The sequence below is a fragment of the Thermobia domestica genome, chromosome 12 (genome assembly GCF_964235325.1).
Source record: "Thermobia domestica chromosome 12, izTheDome1.hap1.1, whole genome shotgun sequence".
Lineage (NCBI taxonomy): Eukaryota > Metazoa > Arthropoda > Insecta > Zygentoma > Lepismatidae > Thermobia > Thermobia domestica.
In genome coordinates, this window is record NC_137465.1 from 102525554 (window position 1) to 102545942 (window position 20389).

At 34.7% G+C, this 20389-nt stretch overlaps 1 protein-coding gene across 7 annotated transcripts in view; it reads right to left on the reverse strand.

The window, feature by feature from the left end:
* The window catches only part of LOC145666559 (DENN domain-containing protein Crag-like), a 252916-nt gene that overhangs the window by 39557 nt on the left and 192970 nt on the right, over positions 1 to 20389 (reverse strand). For 5 of the 7 annotated variants that reach the window (XM_081733899.1, XM_081733897.1, XM_081733896.1 and 2 more), the window contains 4 exons: positions 17439 to 18710; positions 8721 to 8810; positions 2925 to 3077; positions 240 to 451 (listed from right to left, as the gene is read on the reverse strand). In XM_081733899.1, the coding sequence (XP_081590025.1) occupies positions 240 to 451; positions 2925 to 3077; positions 8721 to 8810; positions 17439 to 18710 (1727 nt within the window). The remainder of the gene's footprint in view (positions 1 to 239; positions 452 to 2924; positions 3078 to 8720; positions 8811 to 17438; positions 18711 to 20389) is intronic. The other 2 variants (XM_081733900.1, XM_081733902.1) reach the window with 2 other exon arrangements.

Here is a 20389-nt window from a genome sequence, read left to right on the forward strand (position 1 = left end):
ATTTATACTTCAACATTCCTTTCATAATCATCATTCTGCCATCATCTGTACAAACTCTAACAGTTGGCATAATTACCATTCTGATAAAATGTCCACACTCAGAAGACAGGGAAATCTACTGATTCTCCCACGGCATTTCTTTCCTACACAGAAAATAAATGTGCTTTCAATTTAAGTAATCAGTATTTCTATGCAATTAATGAGGTCGGTTACATTACACACTACTATGGATATCTTACCATTTGGATGGAGGTTCGTTGAACTTCCTTTTCTACTTCCTTCACTTAGAAGGTCCAGAAAATTTTCTGTAAGACTCCCAAAGTAATCTCCATACTGCAGTGACGAAAAATCGCTAGACTGCCTATGACGATCTTCGCTGCTCGTGTTTGAATCAACACATTCATCTTCAAAGTAACTACTATAACAGCTATCTCTCTCTGAAGATCGTTGTCTGAAAGCAGAAAAAAGACCGTGATTTCAATTTGACATAAGGGGAAGAAGGATCTGTAGTAAGAGCATTCATTACCATTTAATATATTAGTAATATTGAATTTCTTCGCTGAAACTACCCATTAATACAAATAACACTGACGTGATTATATACTCTGACCGTCTAAACCAAATAGGACAACGAAGCTAGATGACAAAATCGTTTTAAAAATCAGTATTACAAGAATAAACGAAAAAGAAAGAAAGAGTGAGAAAGGGCTAAAACTCAATTTAATAATTTGGGCAAAACTAAGACGTCAATCTACTGTCTCAATTTTAAGCAGATTGCGTATGCATCACTAAGTGTATTCCATGTTGATTATCTAACATATTAATCTACCAATCTAGACATTATAGGAATATAGTAAATCTTTTGAGATTTTATTGCAACAGCATGCAATGAATGAATGAAAAAAAAAAAAAAAAAAGCCATTCATTACTACCTCTGTAAAGATGTAAGTTTTCCATTTCCATATGTCATAATGAGGTAGTGTGTGAAATAAATCAACATCGACGGAATTTCATCAACAATAATATTCAATAAATATCTGGGTTGGTATTATTAAGCGAAGCCTATTTCTACATTAGTCCATTTCTCGACGAAATATTTCTTGCTCGATGGATTGGTCAAGATGGACGATTCCGAGGACTTTTCTTCGCCTGATTTACACTCAGTTTTTTTTTTCTTTTTCCTTTTCTACGAAGTAATGTGAAATATTTGGTATATTTGTCGCCAATGGACGATCCCCACAACCTGACTGTGGCAGCTTCCCAGATGAAATGCATTATGAATGAAATGTGGAAGCAAACCCAAAGTTCAATACTGCGAAGGCATTATTTATTCAGAGGTTGACATTTTACGCATATGCTTTAAGTTAATGAGGTGATGTGTAAAATAATTTTTTTCCAGGTAGCTGTATGCTTATACCCAAAACTTCAAAAACTTAAAATATTACCATTTCAGAACCTAAGGTGATACGAACTTCAAGAGGAATCTCCTAATTATGATTTCTCTTCTAATAATGCATTCTTTGTGTATGATTTGCTTAGTTTGATGTTTGACACTTTACGTGCAATACTTTCAGAGATATTAACTTTTTTCTGCATATTTCTCTGAGGATTTCAATTCCGAAGAGTTTCACTGTGTATTACTGAAGCATCCAGTATATCAGGAGCTCAGTAGAGAAAGGGCAAATGTCAAATAAATAAAGAAATAAATAAGCCCTGACTTAAAAAAATAAATTTTCATACGTGTTATGCAATTTCATTGTGCATATAGTAGCTCATTTTCCCCAACTAGGATATGCCTATGAATACTAGTGATAACTTAATTATTGTTTCTAGTTTAACAGCTGATCTTATACTTCCATTAAATTCTGTTTCACTGTATTCATTATATGTTATTTGTAGGTTTCCTAACTCACAAACTGTAACTTCTCTTTATGAACACCATCTATTCAAAATATTCAAAGTAATGCCTAAAACACATTAAAAGTTCAGAGGAAAAAAGTCAGGAAGAATGCTTTAACTTCTTAAGTACTTGTTACCAACTTAATTTTCAATAATTACAGTATATCTGCTACTTCATATAGCAAAGTATAATAAAAAGATTATACTTGATTGTTACTGTTCTAAATCATCAATGATAAAGTCTAGTAGGCTGGCGAACATTCTGCAGTACATTTCGATTATAATTTTTCATATTTTACAACTGTTATTACCCACATATTTCACTAAACATGAACGAAATTAAAATCGACTACAGCTCTATCTTGACCCCTTACAGGCAACGCAGATAACGACCGATTTTTTCTAACACCTAATTTTTAATGTGAGTAAGATTACATTTTTATGTTTAATCTCTTTAACTTATTTGGTGAAACTCAAAGAAGAGGGAGGGGGGGGCGATGGCTCAGTGGTAGAGCGTTCACCTCTGGTTGTTGGGGTCCCGGGTTCGATCCCATCCCCCGCCAAGTGAACTTTGTGGTGGACAAACATCGTGTGCGTGGGTTTTCTCGGGGTTATCCCGTTTCCTCCCACTTCCTTCATTCCACCATTTCATTCATTACTCATCATCACCGTCTCCTTTAGCCTAACCGGCATAACCGTGGGACGTAAAACTCAAAGATTTCATATTTCGAAAAAGAGGGGGTAAGTTTAGCGGAAAACCTTAAGGATAAGGATATTCTGAAATTTTTCACTGAAAGTTATATAATCATCTCACTTAGATAAAATTTAGATTCCTGAAAAATCCTTCCACTTCCAAGCTTCGACTTTCCCCTGGAACCTTGTGCAACTTATAGGCGAGATCCTGGAAATGCAAGGATTTTTTAGGAATTAGAATCTAAAACATTTCTGTGAGATGACTGTTAAAATTTCTGGGCGTGTAAGCATACTGTCTGAAAATGAAAGAATTAAAAATACTTCATACTCACGATGTTGTCCCTACTTTTACTGGTGTATTGTTAGCTGAGATTGCTTCTTTCAACTCATCGAATTTCTTAGCCATAGATGTTGCAGCTGACTTTAAACTGTTGATTCCACCAATTAAACTCTCACCATACTTCTTTGATGTAAGACTACTAGGACTAAAATAGAAATAAAATTGTATTATATTTTTATCTAATAATGGTAAAGTAAAAACGTTCTCACATGTTTGTTTAAAACAAATCCATTGAAGGTACTAAATAGTAATTTAGCTTTCAAAACCTGAACGGCTCATCGATGGCTGTAGAAGGGACCAAAAAAGTCCGGCCATATATTTCTGTAAGGTATTTTGAAAATTATTCGGGATATACCAAAACTAACTTCCTTTGCGAAGCGGGATTTCATTGGTTGATTTAGAGCTTAGCGTCCCACTTAGCATTGAGGCTATTTGTGATGTAGACTTACAGCTTAACGTTAAATCTGAGCCACGTAAGCTCCCACTGAGAATCGAACTCTCGTCTTCCATGCCGATGGCCATATAATCACGAAAGAGTTCCAGCGATATTTTTCTTCTTATTATTATTATTTTATTTATTTTTTTAATCGCAAGTACACATTACTATCTGAAGATATTTACTATTGTTTCATTTCAGTTTTGTTGGGTTTGTTGAAAGACTTACAGTACCTGACCCACAAAACAAAGATATATACTATTGTTTCATTTCAGTGTTGTTGGGTTTGTTGAAAGACTTACAGTAACTGACCCACAAAAAACGTTCACTGACTACTGAAAAGTTTATATAACTAAACGTTTTATATAATTAATCAATATAATTATAAAATTTTGTTTAGTGACATCTATTTTATAGTGATATTAAAAGAGTACATTTTGCGTCTTTTTTTTTCTGTAACTACGTACCGTTGTTTATATGCATCTGCCTACTTTTAAACCTTCACATAAACACACAGGTTTTAGACCCCTCCTTTCAATAATACGCACTAATAATATACTTTGTGTCATGGTTTGACATTCTTTATTTTCTTTAACTTTTCCAGGATCATGGTCTCCCTTGTGGCGGAATGGCTAACATGTTGCCTGTATAAGCAGTCCTTTCGATCCCTAATCAAAACATATAATTCGAATCCCACGTTACACTGTAGACCCCACTCCGCTCAAGTTCGGGTGCTAAAGAAAAATATAGAAATACTGTACTACGCGAATACTAAACAGTGAAATGATATGGAATTTGGACACATCAAAAACAAATTACAACATACATGCTTTCAGATAAGCCATAAAACATTAACACAAGGAAAAATAGACATAAAACCTACGAAACAGAAAGTTAGAAAGGTCATTATATACGACACAAATATGAAAAGGGAGGTCTTGCTTTCTTAATCGGGGGAGCGGGGGGGACTAATATTTTATGTTACTTACATCTTGCTTTCATGTTATCTTTCGTAAAATTGAATAACAAACTCATGGGTCAAAAACAAAGTAATAAGATGTTCTCTCTCATGTTCACTTCACACCAGTCGAAACCAAAACGAATAGTTATTTTGCATCGTTATATCAATATTTGGTAGTCAGCTAATTAGAATGTCAGCCAGTTTCTATTTCGTGTAAATACACGTTTATTTTCGGACGCTATGTTTCATCTTGTACTTCTGCAGAATTTATTAGTCATTGTTCTGGCACGAATTAAGAACTTCCTAACTGATATAACATGCACAGTTAATCGTTGAAAATTAGTTTTGATAACTATGATTCGGATTTTTTTTTTTTTTTTTTTTTTTTTTTTTTTTTTTTTTTTTTTTTTTTTTTTACAGTTTCATACAATTACAGACAATGTAAAACCACGCTCAGGAATTCTAATGCTCTACTTACAGATACCCTGAATATTATTCCTAATTCTCGAATATTATTTGTATTCAGCTGAAAGCTCGGAAGTACAAATAATATTCAGGAATTACAGAAAGAATTGAATTTTTCCTGGCGATATGATTTCTATAATTTTAGTAAGTCTTCTCGAGCTATCAGCCAGGTGAAGGTACTGACATCCGGCGTTCTGAATGCAGATATTGCATTCGAAACGTCGGATGTCAATAGCTTCACCTGGTTGATAGCGCGAGAAGACTTACTAAAATTATAGAAATCTGCAAGAAGAATTCACACAATTACTTACATTCAAAAAACAAGATCACTCGTTCCTTTTGCAAGCACCTGCTATACAGGAAATTAATCAAACCTCAATTTATAGACACATTCAATAGATTGACTATGCCCTATTTACTATAAATACACCATTAATACAAATAAGGTGAGCTATGATATACCTATATTGTCTTATTTTTTAATTAATCTTTATTTTTTTCCTTTCTTAATTTTTTTTACTTTATTTCATCAAGTGCGGCAGCAGTTTCAGTTCCAAAATACATAGTTTGTAAACTCCCCATTATAGTGTACATACAATTTTATTAACATGCATAACTCAAACAAAGCATAAAGCTAATGAAATGCTATTATTCTAAATGACATGCCGTTAGTGTTTGATAATTTAATTGATGGAAGTAATTTAAGTATCCTTTATGTCATTATGTACCTAAAACTGAAACATGCATATAATACTTCCCCCAACAATAATACAAATTGTCCATTTTCAAGGCTGCGTTGCCAACGCACGCTATACGTGTCCATTATCTAGGGTTAGATTCCAGGTAGGTAGAGCTACCTGCCTCGGATACAAATTTGAGTAACGGTTCGGATCCCACTTTAAGCTGTAATAAGTCTCGTCACATATAGCCTCAGTAATGAAAAGTGACATTAAATTCGAATCAATCAATATAAATTAACACTACACATTGAAAAAAGAAAATTTCGTAACTATGAACATATCAACTAATATCGATCAGTGCAGCAACCATTACACACGAATTCTAAAGCATCTATCTGAAATATACACTGTTCTTTGTGAAAATTGCAACCATGTGTAGGTGGAATGAGTTTTGTACCAAAGATCTGCTATACCGCTACAGATAATTTGCTACAATTTCAGAACTGCACAGCACCTCTAATCTTTATAAGTCATTATGGTGTGAAGTCTTCACGTGCTGCAATACGAACATCCATGTATTTTGGCATCGAATTAAGCAGGCGTTGGATGTGTTCAAGAGGAATTGCTTGTCATGCTGCTTGTATGGGAGTCCATAAATATCGACACTTTGGTGAAGGACGGTAACACTACACTACACTTAACAAGGAGTCAACTAACTGTATCTCAAGCATGTTTGATAGGCGAAATATCAGGAGACCGTGAAGACCACGGAATCAGTTGCTCCTAGGTCTGTACATTTCGAGATATAGGTGGATAGGTATTATTCTGCTGAAATATGACGTTTGGAGTTGTTGTTAACTTGGCCTCTTGAAATTTCCTAATGAAGCGGTCACAAATGAGGTTGCCCTCAATGTATACCATTTGATATCGTATATTCGCATAGAGCATAGCATTTGATCCAATGGCATCGAACATACCATTACACCTACCGTTTGACAATATACACACCCACAACAGCAGATTCACCATGAAGAATTTAACATGTAGGCGGCCATTACTGAAAGATAGACCCAAGTGGAACTTCCGAAAGCACGCTGTCTACTATTCAGCTCTCAGCTTCGGTGTTCACGCACTCATATTAACCTGAGACGTTTGTAGTCAATTGAAGACAATGAAAGGGTATGCACCAGTTCCACGTTTACTAGATGCAATCGGACCGTCAACGCAAAAGTTCACATCTGTTATCATGCTCCAGCTTCAAGCTAGCACTGCAGCTAACTGTACGGTCCGCCGGACCATTCGAACAAAATATCTGTTACCTTATGGAGTGGTAAACTTGAGCAGTTCACTGCCGTCGTTGCTGCGTACGGTTCTCCTTTGTCCATTGCTTGCATACATGTGTCAATGTCGTGACTATATGCCCTATAGTTTAAAATATATTTTGAGTACATCTCAATTGCGGAGGCTCAAAATTCGTATAGCTATAAAGTACTTTATATTGTAATTCTCATAAAGTATCACTATTAACATTTTGGGGTATGACAAACCACATTCCCATAGACTGACAACGTGTAATATGTAGTGTCGTTCGAATGCAACTGTCTGTTCATATTGGGTCCTTTACGTCACCGAGGCATAGTATTGCTCGTCCAGTTTCCATATGCTCACGTTCCATTACCTGAGCTTCCTGTTGTGATACTACTACGTTCGCCAAACCTCTGAGGCTGATGAACCACCTATACGCTAAAATTGTAATCTTTTGTACATAAACCATACTGTATAAATCTTGTGAGTTCAGACGCATTCTGTTAATTCCTTTGTGGTGCTGCAATTTTCACAATCAGCAGTGTATCACTTCACCGCTACTGCTTATTTTATAGGTTTTGCAAAATATTCTCAGAATGCATATTCTTTCAGTAGTCAGAAAACTTTTTACATGACGTTGAACTTACTTATTTGAATATAAGCTTTTATCTTTCTTTGGTTCTCATAATGTTTATTATAATTTTCGTTGTTTATTAAAAAACTATATGACACTGAAAACTAAGCTAATTTATTCTTTGTAAAATAATAGTAATGGTAACATAATAATAATAATACTGTAATAATGCTATAATACAAATCATTTTTGCTGAACACATAAATCTGTTCTGTGCATACGTGTATCAATGGTACCAAAATGGTACTCGTGATTTGAATATATGTAGTTTTAAATATATTCTGAGTGCATCTCAATTGCGGAATCGCACAATTCGTATATAATTCTCGCAAGGTACTACTAGAACAATAAGTTCGAAAGAAAGAAAATGGAAATAAATTAACTGACATGAAGAATCCTAATAACATATTCAAATGCATGTCCAAAAATGCACGAAAAAGTTAATAACTTAAATATCCTGTGTTCGCTACTGATTTGTCCTCTATAAACACCTATCACTAGGAGTGAAATCCTTACATGTTAGACTATGCATAAGCTATGTCATAATCATTTTACAGCAAAGGTATATTACTCTATCTGCTAATTATTGAATCTACCACCAATAGTTGGGTACTACATATACATATGCAGTGGTAAATAAGTTACAAGAATTATTTTAAATGTATAATGTATGAAGATTGTTAAAAACTACCTGGCCATCCATTTGTATTTCTAATTGGATAATGTATTTCCAAAAATCAATATATTACTTTATGAAACATTTTCCTATAGGCAACATAGCGCTGACACAGAACACTGAATAGGTGGCTCAATAGAAAAACATACTAATATGTTGAAGGTAAAGGTGGGAGTAACGTAAAATCAATAATCACGTTTAAATTACACTAAATTACACCTCAATGTATGATGTTAACACTTGAAATTTCCAGTTAAGTCAGTGATTTTTTCCTTCTCTTTTCAATTTAACTAAAAAATAGGTAAGCAGTAACCGCTAGAAGTTCTGAGAAAATATTTTAAAAACCAGTGTAATAGTAACGGAGATGTAAATTTAATGGGCTAATTTTTGTAATATTGTGCACTATAGTATATGATTGACAACTCCCGATCCAATTCTTTTAACTTAAAAATAATAATAATAATAATAATAATAATAATAATAATAATAATAATAATTCAAGAAATAACAAAATACTGTAGTATTATACATTTGCAAGCAAAAGAATAAATAAAATAAATAAATAAACAAACAAATAAATAAATAAATATAAGTACCTCACTAGCTTAATACTAATGAAAGCTTAGCTAACCTGAAATTGGTTATTGCATTCTCTATGATCTGTGTACCAATGCGAAGATCAGCTGCTTTACGTAGACTAAGTCTGGCAGGGCTATAGCGGCTGCAACAAAACAACCATGCTCATTTGGACATCTACATTTATTATGAAGAGAGTCCCAACATCTGGATGAGTGCTCTTTTCTTAATATCGAGATCTATACGATTGGCTTTCTACAGATTTACATGAAGCTACTATACAATAAGCTACTAAGTGCACTCGCAAAATTTCACTGAAATACTCGATTATTTTCAAACTAACTGGATGCATTCCATTGATGGTATATACAGCTGCAGAAAAGGAATTTTGAAGTGGAAATACAAAATTGATCACCAAAAAACTAATTACCAAGTGTTTTCACGAACGCCTTATCAGATAGGGAGGGAATGAAGTAGACAAAAGAAAACAGAAATTAAAGAATTGAAAAGTAGCTATGAAGAGACCAGGCGGACGCCAAATTCGAATGCAGGTTCATGTAATGAAATTATCAAGTTGAAAGCAGGAGGATTTTACTGGAGAAAGAGAAACCTAATATGACGGATGGATTGGTAATAATGCAGGAAAATGATGAATTAGTAAATAAAGAGAAAATATACAAAAAAAGAATAAATAAACACCTATATAAATTATTGAAAAAGTAAAGAAAACTGATAAATATGAATAATAATAATGAATATTAAAGAAACTGGTACAGGTTTTATAAAAAGTATGTATATTGGAAACGAAATGAGTATAGTGCGATAGGATATTGTGGACGATTAAAACTAGGCAGTGCTTTACGGGTAGAATAGTAATATGGCGTCCCATCTATCTCTTTCTAGAAGACATAGAAGAGGCCGTGGGAAGAATGTTGACAATACTTACGTGAAAAGTGCGTCAAATGTATTATTATGGTGGGTTGTGTGTTTTGAGACATACTGATAGAGAATTTAAGCGCTACAGAAGTGTCGATGATTATTGATGCGAATCGAATTGTAGTTTCGCCAACATAGAAGGCTGGACAATGGGTACACTTAAGGATGTAAATGAGATTGGAACAATTGCAACTAACTACATGATAGATTGTGTATGTTATTTTTCTGATACGGTGCAAGAAGGTCAAACTGAATATAAGATAGGTTTAATATTTGAGTTTCTGGCATTTCTTTGGTAAGATCTTGTAATAGACCAGTTATCGTAGTGTAAGGTTAGAAACGTTTGGTGAACTATTTTGGAGTGGAGTGGAAAACTCTTTCGGTTTCAGATGACAACGTGAGTATGGGAAGAGCATGATTCATTAGTTTCTGTAGGAAATGTACCCTGGGACAGTGTTGGTAAAGACAGCTCGGAGTGGATGTTTTTAGAGTAGTTTTTCTTCTTAAAAAATAATAATAAAGTTTGTAATAGGGTTCAGTGGGTATCTTCGGTTGGAGGGTGCCGACGATAAGAGTGGTTGGTGAGGAATGAGGGGTGAAATATACCAAGTTCCCCGAATTATTAACCATATGGTAGGGAAACCTTGATGTGGTGAAGTTAGAAGCTCTTAAAGTGGAGGTACCTGCGTAGTTTGTGGTCTGATGTGTACGTCTCGAGATATGCATTTTTTAAGTCTGAACTTTCGCAGCAAAGAAGGAGACTTAATGGTTAGAACGACCAGCATAATTTCACTGGGCTTTTATATTATTATTATTATTATTATTATTATTATTATTATTAGCGAAATATGGGAATAATACTTGTTACATACTAGAAAAATATAGTCTATTAATCAAAGCTAGAGAAAAGGTGGTGAGCAGAGTATTTGTTGTTTCAAACGCCCATAAGGTTGGCGTATGAAGTGACCGTGGCAGTGCCCCTGATTTAAAGATAATGGTTATTTTCAAAATGTGAAAATTAACGTGATTGGAACAAATTGAATTAGGAACTATGTTTATTTACTATTATTATGTTTGGGTTGTGTTTAGGAATTCTTCTAAGGCAATGAGAACGTGGATAACTTTGATTTTGGTTATGTATCTACAGAGGTTATGATGACATTTGGAGGCAGCGAGGTTCAATGATGAGCAAAAAAAGAAAATGGATAGGAAATTATTACGTTTTTGAGGTATGATGTAACAGCCTGACATGGGACTGGAGTACATCAGAGTTCGCTGGTCTTTTGGAACACCCTGCACCTCCACCAAAGACATGATAGAAATCCAGATATAAAACCTGTCCTATATTCGGTATCAATTTGACCTTCAACATCCTAATACAAAGATAACACATTTGGTACCACTTCAGTACTTGTAGTTTTTGTAACCTACTTCACATCCTTAAATACGTCCAGTGTTCAGTTTTCTACGTCAGCGAAACTCCTCTTCGATTCGCACTAACTATCACAGATACTTACTGCAGTGCTCAAATTTCCCATTTACCTATTCCAGAGTGCATACCCAAAACAATAATACATTTAACCGCAACTTTCGGGTTAGTATGCTCCTGGCTCTTCTAGATTATTCAGGAAGAGATGGGAAGACACATTACTACCTTATCAGCAACTCCTCCCGGCCGGTCTTAATCATCTATAATATCCTACCTCACTAAAAACAATTCGTTTTCTGGACACATTTTTTACATCTTTACACTGTTTCGTCATTGTTTTTTTTTTTTTTATTCATTAAAGAAAACATCATACGTACTTTTCTGCATTTCTCTCCTTATTTATTTATTATTATTATTCATACTTATTATTTAACCCGAAGTTTACTTTTGTACTTTTTCATATATTAATATATATTCATATTCTTATTTTCATATTTTTTTCCTCCGTATTATACGTATATAAATGTTCCTCTTCAATTATTATTCCCTAGCTATCTTGTATTCTTACCTATCCATCTGTCCCATTTATTTTATTTTCCTTCAGAAGCTCCGTCTACTTTCATCCCTGTAACTGTTAAATTGCATGAAGCCCACTTGTAGGTTTCACAGCTACTTTTCAACTCTAAATTTTCTTTCCTTTTCTCTGTACCTCTTTCCCTCCTTATTTGCTGAAGCCTTTAGTAAACAAAATGCTCACAGTATATAATTTTTAATGTTGTTTATTACGTTTTCACTATTTTCTGGAGCATATGTAATATGTATCTCAATCTCAATTACGCTTTCTAATAAGACGACAAAAATTAATATAGTTCTATATAAAAATTAAGAAGTGGTCGTACTATATTATTCAGAATTCCTTCAATACATTTTAAATTATATGTGATGAATTACTTACCAGAATGTTAGTAAAATAGTTATTAGTATTAATTCTTGTTAATTTCTTTATTAACGTTTACCATTCAATCTTTTCCTCCACACAGAAATATACATTGAACAAATTTTTCTTCGCTCCCCAACATTCCTACCAATTTACCTGTCCCATTGGGTTATTATTTTCCACCAAACACATCTACTTTCACCCTAGTTACCACTATCACGTGACCTTACATCCTAACGGGTTGTCTACTGGACGCTCCACAATTTTATCTGTTCTTTGTTTTTCATTTCTTTTCTCCTTAACTTTTTTCTCTCCTTATTTGATGGAAGACTTTTATCGAAAACCTCATACTGTACTTTCAGTGCATGAGATTACGTTTTCACTATTTTCCAGTAATCCATTTTATTATACTCTATCTATAATATATATGTATATACACAGTCGACTCTTGGGAATTCGAGTTGGATGGGAGAGATTACCTCGGATTATACGAAAAAGGAGACGGAAGTTTTAAGTTAGCAGATTTTGTACAGTAAAGCATAAATAAACTGTATTTAGTTTCAAAACAAACTGTTACTACGACTAATTCATAACATAACGTTATTTTATTTATTTATTTATAATTTTTGTACAGTTCTTTTTAAAAAAGAAAAAGCCTTGGTACATCTTATCATTATAATATGTACCCATTAAGTCGTCACTCACACAGGGTTCACACTAATGGAAAGAGGAAGAACCGAACGTGGAAGACTAATTTATGTTTTGATGATGTCAGATCGTACAGCCATTATCAGATTGGTAGGATATACATAGCAGGGTGGGAAAAAAAATCATGATTTTATAATTTTTTTTAAAATTTTTTTGATTTAAATCGATTTTTTAAAATTTAAATCAAATCTTTCTTCTCGCGTAATACCAGTCACGAACTGAAGATAAAACATTAGGAATTAATATTAAATGTTAATTATGCCATTTAAGTGAAAGTATTGGGCTTGAATTTTGAATTGATTGCAATCGTTAACTTATTTCAATCCCAAATAGAGATGCAAGGGTTCGGGAAAAAAGTCTTTTTTTTGTGGGGGGAGGACTCGGTTTTTTCTGCTTCGCTTTTTTGCTTGGGAAATTTTGGGCTTTTTTTCAAACTCCGTTTTAAATTGATAAAGCAGGTTTTGTTTCGCTTCTCTACAATACAAAAACTCATTTAAGTAGTAGTGGATGCAGATAATAATATAAAACCTCGAAAATAAACACGAATTTCGAAAACATATTTCAAATAATTTTAATTCTTAACACATTTTTATTATGAATCTTAAAAAATTAATCCATGTATATAATAAATTGCAGTTAAGTTTTAACTTTCACATGCATTATAAGCAATCTTTTTTATTGTGAATTAAAAATACAAAAACAAGGAAAAACTGTTACATGACATACAGAAATTATTGCACTATGTGTGAGAGTTCAAACAAATAACACATCGGGAAGATAATATATTTACTGAACAAAAGCACAAAACAAATTTAAGTTTCAACGCCGTAGCCTTCTCAAAAATAACATGTTCTTCTCTTTGTTCATTACGTATATTAAGTGGTTCAAATGGTACAACGTTGGCTTCGCATTCGGGAGGTCATGGGTTCGATTCCCGCTGCCGACCATCGTGAATGGGGTTTTCCAGTGTTTCCTTCAGGCCTACCAGGCAAATGCCGGGATGGTACCTTCTAAAACAGGCCCTGGCCGATACTTTCCCAAATCCTTTCCATGTTGTTGTTAGATATCCAGTATAAAATAGCCTCTGAGCTGCATCTGGTGATTGTTAAATAAATAAATAAATAAATAAATAAATATCATTCCCTCGTCAATCTGTTATAGCCTATAAGTTTATTATGTCTGACTTCCGAGACTTTCATAAACATTCGTACTAGAGTAACAATGAAAAATAATCATTGTTTTATTACAATTCAACGTATTACTTTAGAAGACTGAAAAAAATACAATCTTTGTATGGGACGCTCAAAAATAACCTAATTTGTTAATGCACCTCTTGCTTCCGCCTTTGCTATCCCTACAGAAACTTCTTTAAAATGGAACAGAAATGTTGAAAATGTATTTTCTATTCATTAAAAAAAAAAAAAAAAGTTTGCGGCACGGAATACATATAAAATACGCAAATTTCGCCTAAAGTTTTATATATATATATATATATATATATATATAAAGATTTAAGTTTCGGAGCAGGAACCTGACCCCTTTATAAATACGCCCCTATTATCTGGGACCAAACAAACAGACGCGCACACAAAAGAATTTTTGTCTTAAATGTCCATGGTGATTTTCTCGTTGAAATAGTTAACGATTTAAAAACCTTATGTTACGAAGATAAGAAAGCAGAATTCCTCCGTTACCAGTTCAAAACGGGATTTTCCCTAATCATCCTCTGCAGGAAACACTCGTTTTCATACTGTGCTGTACATACATTTGCATCTTATTGTATTATGATTATCTTCTATAATTGAAATAACACAAAAGAGGCTGGATTTTACTTATTTTTACTTTAAATTAATTTATTTCGGAATTTGATTTAAATCATCGATTTTTATTAAAAAATCAAGTGATTTAAATCTCGAATTTAAATCAGACTGATTTAAATCAATCCACCCTGATACACAGTGACTGAAAAGTTTTAGGACAGAAGCTGTCACTGCTCGATAGGAGGGGTTAGGTTTGCTCGATGTGAAAGGAGAAGCTGACCCTGAAACGTGCTGCAAAAATCACCGCGGTATCTTTGTTCAGTAGAGTGTGGCAGTCTGATGGGTAAAGACCTGTGTTCGGTGCTTGGTGGGTTAAAGTTAATTCGTAAAATGGATGAAAAACAGAACAACGAATATGTGGTCAGTTTTGGAAATGTATCGACTCTTTAAATAAATATATAGTACAAAAAGCCTTCAGAGATAAGTGTCTGAGTCGGTCAAATACTTCTGATATAACTAATTCAAACATGGCCGCGAATCTATCAAATATAACCCCGGTTTAGACTGACCTTCCACTTCTAAAATTAATGAAAACATTGTGAAAGTTCGCGATTTATTGTGCTCTGGTTGTCGATTTACAATTACGAAGATGACTAACGAACTCAATTTAAGTTTATATGCTGTTCAGTCAATTCTAACTTGAGATTTGATGCGTCGAGTGTCTGCGAAATTTATTTCGAAATTGTTCAGACCAGGAGAAACAACACTGATTTGAAGTGTCCCAAGAACTGCTTAATCGGGCCGAAACTAAACGCTATTTGTTAAGAAGGTAATTACAGGCGACGAATCATGATTTTATGGGTATGCTCCAGAAACAAAGGTATACCCATCGTAGTAGAAGGGTCCAAGTTCACCACGACCGAAGAAAGTGATCGAATGCGAAGACTACACACACACACACGCATATTATATATATATATATATATATATATATATATATATATATATATATATATATATATATATATACTCTTTACAGACATCGTGCATAATGAATTTGCTACTAGAGACCACACAATCAGGAATATTATAAAAATGTCCTTCAGCGTTTGCGCGAAAAGGTGCGGAAGAAAAGTCCTGTATTCTGGCGAAACAAGACTTAGGTTGGTTAGGACAATGCACAGAGTAATTGTACTAACTGCAATTAGAGCAGCGTCGCCCAGCATATGAGCGCACCAATACTAAACAATCGATTGCTGGGAGAGGTTTACATTTCTACGTTTCTCTCACGATTAACCCCCAACATCTGCTCATCGCACAGAACGTTTTCGGTGGTACTGGGAGAAAATGCCGAGGCAAACAAATGGAGGACAGTGGTATTCAGCGAAAGATAATTGTTTCTACCTCTGACACAATAACAGTCGTGTGTATGTCCGTAGACGTACAAGTGAGCAGCAAAATAGTGTTCACACCCGCAGCACAGGATTTACACGTGGCATTTTCGTATTGATGGAGAGGGTAAGCTCCTCTCGCCTCAGGTTGTAATTCGAGGAAGTATAATACGTAGTACACTTGTCACATCGTCAGTCCTGCCTCTCAACCTTCCCCAGACCCAGCGATATCCCACCTTCTAGCACCATAACACGCGTCCTTGCACCTCCAACTTGCTGTACTCGGTACCCTTCTAACCTGGCCTGCGAGCTTCCAGTAAACCTTATTAAGTATGCATGGGGCATGATGTATAACGCTTGTCCTACTGCCAAACTCCGGTAATGGTCATCTCCCTAACATACGAAGACGTACACTGAGCGTGGGGTACTATATGGCAAGCAGACATTTAGCACTTGTACGACCGACTATCTGCCCACACAGTTGGTTGTGTGGCAGCTCAGGGTGATTGCACATAATATTAAAGTGAGTACTGTTCTTGAACACCCTGTACAACATAGATGCTGCGTTGAGACCACTACCATCACCTTGTGTGCCAACTTCGATTATACTCTGTTCCCATTGGATGTTAGTAAACACATTCTGATCAGTGTATTTCTTTAACGTAATTTCTTTGAAGATAAGTCATTGTCTACAGAATAAAGAAATAAACATTCTAATAAAATAGTATAATCGATATTTTAGTTAAGTTCAATTTATGTTTCGTGTTTGTTGATACACTGGGAAATAAAAAAAATAGTATTATAACTTTCACTTTACGATGTTTACTACTAAAATATTTACCAGAAAATAGTGAGAACTTAATCAAATACACTTTAAAAAAAAAAATTACATTACACAGACTTTCGCTAAATCCTTCATCAGGTAGGAAGGGGAAGAAGGACGGAGAGAGAAAACAAAAATTACAAAACACATACGTAGCTATGAAGAAAGAGCCATGTCTGGGTAAAGCATATATATAAAACTCAATCTTAAGTATTGGAAGTTTGATACATAATAATGTCTAATGATGAACTTACACAGGACACACACGTATATATGAGTAATATTCATTTTGTATCATTTGTGATATTTCGTGATGCCCTAGAACTAAACTTTTCCTTGAAGATGAAGAAATTCTTCATATTCAGTACGATCACTTTGTTTTCCATTAGTTAACGCATTTCCAGCGACAAATCTACCACATGCTGATGATGCATGCAAAAAAACAAAATCACCATGCTAAAAACTGTTCCCTGCACGGAAAGCTAATAGTAATCATACAGGTATGGGACTCATCTTCAACTGACATTAAATGCAAATACAAACAAGACTACCACATACATAAGCATTTACTACAAAGTAGCTTACATGCAATTCAGACGTGAACAAAATATACGTAAAATAAAATTTAATTGCATAAATCAAATATAATAGCAAGCATTAAAAATAAAAGTAAATAAATAAAAAGATGAACTTAAAACTGAACTGGAATTCACTAATACTTTTCATTTATTTCAAATAAAATTGGTGACACGTTTAATTTTCATGCATGTTATTTTTTGTTTACAATACCTGAATGGCAACTTGAAGCTTGAACTTAAACTACTGAAACTTGATGCAACGCTGGGCGATGCTGAAGGAACGCTACTATCATGTGAGAGTGAGGAGTCCATTGGCATTGTGGATGATCGCTGAATTACTTTCTTCCTTTCTGCATCAAGTGCATTGTCCCCGAATACATCTTCAACGTGGGAGGCACCTTTTGAAAGATTATGATGGTACGTTGCACTACGCGACACACGAGAATGAGAATGTTCTGAATCTTTGGACGTCTCTGTGAACTGTCGTCCTACTTCCTCTGTTTTTGAGCGTCTATGAGAACTATGAGAGGCGAATAAGACAGGACCACCAGCAGCTGATTCTGTTAGGGATTCAAGGTCAAATGAGTTCTTCTGACGAAGAAGTGCACTCGAACTTTCTGATGTTGCTGAATCACACTCTTCACTCCCTTCTCGACTATTGTTTTCACTAGGACAAGTACTGTTGCCGAACACTCCCAAAGGATCATTTTCTGTAACTGGAGTTCTGGCAGGACTATGGGGGGATCTACGAATAGGAATACTGGGTGAACGTGGAGCTGGACTCTTAGAAGTATTCAAGGGTGTGGATGGCGACAGATAATCCTTTTGGCAGTCAGTTTTTTTAATATCACTGTTTACTCTGCTTAATCTACGTACACTATCTTCTGAGTTACGTCGATGTACACTATCTTCTGAATTACGTCGACCGATTCTAGCTTCAGCTTTTTCCCACATGTCGTTGCTTAGCTTATTTACTTTTGCACCAAAGACTGACAAAAATTTACCAGTTTTCTCAGCAATTTTCTTTGGTGTGGTAGCTCCAACTTCTAGTTCATCGATACTACTTACGCGACTTCCTCTACTTGAATTATGTTCGGATTTGTCATAGTCATTATGTAGATAATCACTAACCTTTTGCTCTAAGCTTTCAGAATCCTGACTTTCTGCTCTCTGCATGTTATATTTACTTTGCTCAGTATTTACCTCCTCTCTACAACTATCCTTACGAAGGCTACTGGTATCACACCAATTATCACAACAAACTTCTTGCGCACTTGGACTTTTTCTCTCGCTCAATGACGTTTGAGAATCACGATTGGACCTGATAACTTCGTCCGATTCCAGCAGCAATGAGTCTCTATCTATCACTACACCGTCATCAGATGTCGCACTTGATGTATGATCTTCTTTTCTATTACCCATTTCACGACTTAATTGATTTAGCTTTTCGAATATTTGAGCATCGTTGGCAAAACTCTCAGACCTGAAAATAAAAGGAAAACATATTATAGGTGCATTTTCACATAATAAAATCGCAAAATGGTATTATATAAAATAAAAAGTTCGTGAAGATTGCAAACTTTACATAAACGGCATATTTCCTGTTAAATCTGGTTTCTCTAAAACACCTTTGCGTAAATCTTTTTCTTGCATATTCAATCTTCTACGGAGAAAGTATTATCTTTCGAGAAAAAAAAGTTTTCCTTATGTTTTTCTACGCATAACTTATTTTTTTTTCTCTTTAATCTATTTAACTTATTTATTTATTTATTTATTATTTTGGAATTGTATACGATACAGATACTATGAAGCGTACTTTTCATTGAAAAAAAATATTCGAACATTTACCGATATATATACATTATCAAAATAATGAGGACAACCTAAAGAAAATTAAATCTACCTGCTTACTGTGGCGTGGAAATACAGTTAGACCGCAGAAGAAATCTGATTCCTCATGGAATAGAGGTATATAAATCAAGAATGGTTTCCAGGGGAATACTGTACTATTTCTCATGCAAGTACAACATTCAGTTCAATCAGTGAAGATGAAGGCGATTCTGCTACAAAGTCTCAGCACCACAATTGACCATAAGTTTTTTATAATGTTGAAGTCTGAACACTAGGCAAGTCAGTGGAGATGTAGTTCATCTGGATATTCATAAAACCACGCCTCAACACCTCCAACAGTCTGTACTGGCGCATTTTCATCTTGGAAAATTGGACAATGTCGTAGAACACAACATTTGAACCATACGATGGTCACTTACAGAACTATCCTATTCTATATATAGTTATATAGAACTATATAACGATGTACATGGTCACTTATAGGAGTAATACATCCTGCGAAAGTGATCAAACTCACGGTAAATAGGAACTTGCGACTCATAACCTCACAGAGCCAATTTCATATTTTACGGTACGGAGGAGACAGTTCGGAGCATAAGCTTCTTTGGGCGTTCACCATAAATAAACACGATCTGTTGCTGGAAATATGGTGAAAAAGGATCATCGGACGATACTTGCATTTCTGCATTTCCAGTCATCGGCAGTCCACCTTCCGTGCTATAGGCACGATTTTCTTCGCGCTAAACCGTTGGTGATAGTGCTCAAGTTTGAAATTTGTAATCTGGTTGCAGATATTCAAGTATGTAAGTCGCATCGGAATAAGATTATTACAATGTGTTGCTGCAAGTGTTGATTGAGTTTCGCGGTCACTTTAACTGCAATCGCTCTACGGCCCTTGGCAACAATTCTCTTCAATGCCAGGTGATCCCTGCTACTTCCCTTCTGTTTACATTACTCTTTGTCGACATTGTTTTGCCACGAGTTCTTTATGCCGTCAACACCTCGGATACTGATCCTCGTGATATACCTAAAACTATCCCGTTGATCTAGTAGATAGCGCATATGTCTTTGGTGCAGATGGTCCTAGGTTTGATTCCTAGTAAGAGAAAATTAAAAATTTTAACGCATTACTGTGGTTTGAATTCCAGTTTAAATTGCAGGTCTATGTCTCATATAGACTCCATGCTTTCAAAAAAAAGTTAAAATTCAACGAATACACCGACACACTTAACATATCGGCCACCTTAGACATATTTGGGCTAATTATCGGGAAGCTCACAATTCGGCCTTTCTCAAACTAGAGGTCTGCTA